Genomic DNA, 6,460 nt, shown 5'->3' on the forward strand with positions numbered 1-6,460 from the left:
AATTTGGATTCATTACTCCATAAGACATATTACAGCTGATTTTTTTTTTCCAGTCAATTTCTTGTGTAATTTGGCACACCTCAGCCTTATTTTTCTCTGTTCTCCTTCCTTAAGAATGGCTTATTAACAGCCACCCTTCCAACTCAGATAACTTTTGATGAGGTTTCAGTGAACAGTAGGCTGTTTAAATGAAGGGCCAGCTACATCTCAAATGGCCTTCAGAAAGCCTGGAGATTTTTCAAGACCATTATAAAAAATGACAAGCAAGTCTGGCTCTGTGGAATCAAAATCTAAAGAAATGAAGAGTGGCTCAAGACTTTTGTACATTACTGTAACTCCTGTAACTTTTAAGCATGCTGCCCTCTTTCTTCATCCCAATCAGAAGTCACAGCAGGTGCTTTTTTAGTGGCTGCAAAAGTCAAAACACCTGCTGTGTCATCACTGATTGTGTTGTGGCTCTAAGCACAACAAATGTGTACTTTGAATCAATAGAGAGCAGTGTGATTGACCATTTTTAGACTTTTTTTTTTCTTCCCAGTAGCCTACCGATATTCACTGGTGTTGTTTCAGGTCAGAGATTCCTCCCCTTGTATTTCACATCAACCTCATGTAGAGCTGACCCTAAATCATTCTATTTCTATTTTACACCCGATTACACAGTTGGCCCTCCCCAGTCTTTTAAACATACGACTAAAAGAAAAAAGTATATGTTTTGCTTAAGATGGGATAGAAGATCATGTTAAGGAGAGAATAATGCAGTTAAATCCTGCAATGTAATATTCACGCTGCCTTCTTCCAAGAAAGTATGTCAAAATATCTTTCATCGCACAATGTTTGATTTCCATTTCCAGAGGTATCCGTACCTCTTTCATTACTCTCCCTCAGTCTTTTCATAGTCTATCAAAGGATTCAGTTAATAGTAACCCACTTTGAAAAACATAACAAAACATTTGTCGCAAGGAAAAATGGGCTCATTTCCCATTAATGACAGACAACACACAATGAAACACACCTGGTTTTTAGTCACAGTTATGGGTGAGCTCCATCAGTGGTGCTTAAGAAGATCAGCCCACGCATCACACTTGAGGATAATGCGAGCGCATACACTTTATCATGCACACAAATCAGTGTGGGGGCAGGAGCACACAGGCAGGAGTCAGGAGTGAAAGCAGTGGGCAGAATACTATTGATTGACTTATAAGTCTCACAAAGCTGTGAGCGTGACAAAGACGTGAGTCGCAGCGAGTTCCATCATAAACCTATAGTGTTAAAGACTCCAAGCGGGGTAGCAGCAAGGCTCGGCGACACTGACCTTTAGCCTGTAATTATATGAAGAATTAAATATCTCTATATCTTCTTCAAGGTGTGTTATGTCTTATGCACACACTTAACCAGAGCCACTGTAATCTTTTGAAGCAATGTAGTGCATTCAATGGGTCAAAATGGCACAGGGAAGACGTTACAGTCCTTTTGTATTTATATGAGTTCTGCCTAAACTATGAGGAATGCAATATAAAGGAACGATATGAGAAAATCAGTCTTGAGGTGAAGTTTATTCAGGTAACTTTTCAAATACATAAAATCAATTCATTTCCAGTTACTGCTAACTACAAAAAACAGCTTAAACAGAGAGTTCATCTTCTCATCTTAGTATCATCTCTTTCTGTGAATCTGATAAAGCTTTTAATTTGAATTTGATAACAAAAAGCAGAAGGTCTGGCATGTATTTCTGTGTGTGTGTGTGTGTGTGTGTGTGTGTGTGTAATTTTTTTTTTTTTTTAAATTTGCCTGCATGTAACCTTGTCTAAATACGAAAATATACATACAAATATCTTGTCAAAGTCTATCTTACTTACATTATGAAGTCAGCTGGTAATTTTAGCCACTGAAATATATTAACATCATAGCATAGTACATTAGACAAAGAAGGCAAACACATAGAATGATCTTGTGATGAACTTCCAAGCAGATATAGTTTTACATACTGATTATGGAAATGCTGAAGCCTAGTTTGTCTTCTGCAAATGAGGATCATACTAAGCTAATCTGTGAGGTACAGGTGTTATGACAAGAGGGGCAACATTCATTTTGTCTGTGTTATAATGAGGGCAAAAATATGGATAAAGTTTGTCTTTAAAGCGATAGCCACTGAAAGAGTAGATGTGTGACTTGAAATCCACATCATAGAAAGAAACCACTCCCTTATTGTAGTCCACGAAGATGCCCACTTTTTGAAGCTTTTTTAACTGTACCAATATAACAGCTGAATTTTCATATCCATAATACTTGCCCTCACTTAATCCGATGGTCCAATAACCATCTGAAACTGATAGACGTGTGTCTCCCTTTCTATCTACAGACTCTTTCACCACTCCAACAGTCCACTTACTCTTATCTTTCACCTGCACCTCAAAGTAAAACTTCCCCCCTGTGAAGCCCTCCTTTGCTAAGACTTCTGGATACATCTCAAATCTTTTTGGATTTTTTGGAAGATTCTGTTTTTCTGCAGTTCCAACTTGTTTTCGGTCTTGACTAATGGTAAGTGAGCAATGTGCTGTGTCGGGATCAATAGTCAAGTCTACTGCATGTTCTCTCATTCTTTTCATTTTGATCTCTGGAACTTTCTCCAAAATTATATCAGCTGTTTGTTTCACCTGAGCCATGGCTCTTCTCACTTCATTAAAAGACAAGTTGCTGTAAACACCAGCATTGGACCAGCCCTCACTTGAAGGACCCCGTAAGCTTGAGAAGTTCTGGACAAGACAGTGATGGTCCTCAGATCGTGACAGCTGCTCCAGCTGGCTTATTCTGCTTTTAAGCTCAGCAACTTCCATCCTCATCTCTTTCAGAAAACCTTCAGCCTTTTGTTTCATCGCTCTGTGCCTCTCTTCAATCACCTCAACAACATCAGCTTGACTCTTCTGAATAGAGCGAATGAAGTCAGTAAACATCTGCACACTGGCTTCTTTCTCTTCATCGGCTTCTTTCTGGCTGGCATCAAGTGACTTTTCAATCGCATCTATCTTATCGCATCGTGATTGTATCATCTTGTGGATATTTGCCATTACCTCATCATTTTTTGCTAACACAGCCTCATACTCTTCCTCTAGCGAGATGACATTGTGACTCTTGTGATCGCTTTTGAAACACAACACACAAACACAGGCCTTGTCAGTCCTACAATACAGTTCTGTTATCTTGTTGTGCTTTTTGCACATCCTCTCATCAAGATTAATCACAGGATCGATTAGTTTGTGGCTCTTAAGCACTGAAACTCTCTGATGAGGCTCCAGGTGGACTACACAGAAAGAAGTAAGGCACATCAAACAAGACTTAACGGCCTTTTCTTTCATCCCGGTGCAGATATCACAAAGAACATTTGTTCCTTCTGGGAGCTCTCGGTCTGAAGTTGACACTTTGACTTGGACCAGCTTTGCAAACTCAGCCGCTAACTCAGACATGGTAGTGTTGACGTTGAGTTCAGGTCTCGAAGAAAATGTCCTTTTGCAAAATGGACACTGACAAACGTCACTAGAGTCCCAATACTTGTGGATACACGGGCGGCAGAAGTTGTGTCCACACGGGGTTGACACTGGCTCGGTAAACACGTCCAAACAGATGCAGCATGAGAACCTCTCCTCTGACAACAGACTGCTGGCAGTTGCCATATCTGCACAAGAGCGAAATACAATAAATAAATGAATACTAATAACCTAAAACGAATACAATTCAACTCAGTGGACTGAACAAACTGCTCAGATTGTGTAAGAAACCAGTAAAGTAACCATACCTGCAAAGTCTCAAGTTTCTGATTAATAAAAGCTGCGAAAAATAGAAAGCAAACTTTCTCTATTTAAAAAACAGTTCTCTTTGAGGGGTTTTTACTTAAGTTTCGTTTCAACACGTTGGCGTCCAGAAGCGGCCCTTCCCCAGTGGTCACTTACGATACGCCTCTTAATTTTTTTTAACCCTTTCATGACATTAAAATTGGTGTGAGCCGCATTAAAAATATATATAATTTAAAAGTGCAAAAAAAAAAAAAAAAAAAGATAAGAACTTAACTAAGGGGGCTCTGGGAAGCTCGTTTTGGGGTTTGATGTAGGTAAATTTATTATGGATTAAAACGCCCCCCCCCCAGAAAGTTCTAAATTATAGGCTAAAGTAAATTGGTTACGTGTTAAAACCTTATACTGATATAGGATAAAGTAAAATGTACTAAATTAAGGAATTGTTTTGTTTGTATTTGTAAAGGTGTTGAGACCGTTTGCTCAAACCCACAGGTGTTAGCCTCCAGAGGGTGCTAGATGGAACGTGCGCGAATCACTCAAATCATTCGGATCCGTCCTCTTGGGAAAATGCATGTATGGAGAAGTGTTCACACTGATGGCTGTGATTTTTACTTGGACCAGAATCGCAGGCCAGCTAGCTGATGGACAACTGAGATGGTTTGTAAAGCTAGAATGAGGTGTGCACACATTTTCCATGCTAGATTAAAAATCTCGAGTGCCTTCAAAAAAAACCCCAAAACAAAACAAACAAAAAAAGAAGAAAAAAAACTCTCTGGGATTAATTATAGTTTTTGATGGCTACTCCAACCTCCCTTGTTTCCGTTGTGAATCTGTCAGCTGATGCTACATGGTGTTGCTCTGCTTAGTATGCTCAGTTCCATCTGTTGACATTGTCCCAGAGTTCCCACACACAGATTGCTTTCACTGCTTGTGTTTCTCTACTTCTTTGTGCTTGTGTTTCTCTAGTCCTCTAGTTCTTTGTGCGTATGCTTGTGTCTTGTGAGGCAGGAAGACTTGTCCCTTAAGCTTTGCTGTAACAATTTCTTATTTTATCTACAGCAGCCGCTTAGTTCATGTCCAGGAAATCCTGTAGTTCATCCTGACCTTTCCTAATCCATCAAAGAAAAATAGCAACGAGGTTAGCACACGCTGATAAAACTCTGTAAGATTCTTGATGTTTCTTATCTCTTGCAATTTGGCACCTATAATCTGCCTGAATTGTACTGCAGGCACTGCAGCACGTGGCAGTCTGGGTACAAGAAGTCAGCCATAAGAAGTAGGATCTGAGTAGCTCTTTAAACAAGTATCATTTCTTGTTTTTCAAATTTCTTGTCTTCTCTTTATGACGTGAATAGAAGGCTAGATAAGCAACTGGTGCTAAGAATTGGTAAGGAAGAATGTGAAATTTAAATGAATGGATGCAATAATCACACATGCACACACCAGTACACACAATGTTTGCTTTCCCCTTAACCTGTTTGTGATTGACATGCACACTCAGTCATGACCTACTCCTACCCCTTTGTGAGAGAAAGAACTGGAGAGCTTAGTGGGTTACAAAACCATGAAAGGTGATAAAGTAACTCCAGCAGAATGGGACTGGACACAGAGGGAATGGTCTGGCACTGAAAAGAAGACTAAGCCAGATTTCTGTTTATTCTGCCATGTCTCACCTATGAGAAAGTGGAAAACAGGCTCCAAGTTGCTAGCCATGGGACGATGATGGCCTGTTTTATCACACTCTGATTAGACAATATTTATTGGGGAAAACCTGACCTGATTCATGACATCCTCTGCTAAGTAATGCTGTTTTCTTAGACTGACTGTCGCCAGTCCAGGTGCCCACTGCCGAGGCCTGCAGCCACCATCTATTTCTAAAAGCTTGCAAGCACATTGAATTACTGAGGCGGAAATAGAGGAAACAGCCCACTGCAGAGTCTGTTTTGCTCAGAAAAGGATGCCTTGTTGTGATAAAGATTTATCATTACAATAAAAACTCATCACTGAACACACTGGTTGGACAGGGATGTAAAGCAACAGAAGTGACATAGGAGTAAGGTAGTTTTTATGTTGTTAACATTGATATAAGTGGGTACCAGAATTACCATGGTGTTTACATTTTTTTTTACAGTTTTATCTCTTTATTTTTCCCTGCTTTTTTTGTATTCTTTGGTGATTACATTATTGCTGAATTGTAAAAAACAAAAACAAAGTCTAGACAATCAAATTAATGCTGACAGGCTCATTCCTGAAATACCAAATTTCCATTTTTCTCTTTGAGGTCACAGAGTTGGTCTGTTCAATCATTTCATAGTCAACTTCACATTATGAAGAGCAAATTGAAATGTGTTAAGTGGCATGACTAGAATTATTAATCAGATTTATCCAACTGTAGTAATAGAAATGAATAGAACCTGCATGCAAACAAGCCAATGTGCCAAGGTTATGCTCACCGTAAATTATGCTTTTTTGACTCTGTCTTTGGTTATTCATGCACACACTATTGGAAAATTCTTCAGAGGGGTTGTGGTTACATTGTAACCAAGGTTATGCTGTTAATGGCACTGTGGTATTCAGACTACCTAGTGGTATTGAGTCAGTTCCTTCTCTGTCACTCCCTACTATGTGACACGGTTAACTACTGCAGCCTTCCTTGACTACCCGTTGCTATG

At 39.4% G+C, this 6,460-nt stretch overlaps 1 protein-coding gene across 1 annotated transcript; it reads right to left on the minus strand.

Moving 5' to 3' along the window:
- Nucleotides 1–1,765: 1,765 nt before the first annotated feature.
- LOC120735762 (E3 ubiquitin-protein ligase TRIM39-like) lies at nt 1,766–3,944 on the minus strand. The gene is made up of 2 exons (XM_040035407.1): nt 3,791–3,944; nt 1,766–3,670 (listed from the first exon to the last, which is right to left on the minus strand). Exon 2 carries the CDS (start codon nt 3,666–3,668, stop codon nt 2,037–2,039), a length of 1,632 nt encoding a protein of 543 aa, XP_039891341.1. The 5' UTR covers nt 3,669–3,670; nt 3,791–3,944; the 3' UTR covers nt 1,766–2,036.
- Nucleotides 3,945–6,460: the final 2,516 nt, after the last annotated feature.

Source organism: Simochromis diagramma, unplaced genomic scaffold, assembly GCF_900408965.1.
Source record: "Simochromis diagramma unplaced genomic scaffold, fSimDia1.1 OVJJ01000816.1, whole genome shotgun sequence".
In the NCBI taxonomy this organism is placed as follows: domain Eukaryota; kingdom Metazoa; phylum Chordata; class Actinopteri; order Cichliformes; family Cichlidae; genus Simochromis; species Simochromis diagramma.

Coding starts and splice junctions, on each gene's coding strand:
- LOC120735762 (XM_040035407.1), bottom strand. CDS start 3,668: ATGGCAACTGCCAGCAGTCTGTTGTCAGAGGAGAGGTTCTCATGCTGC.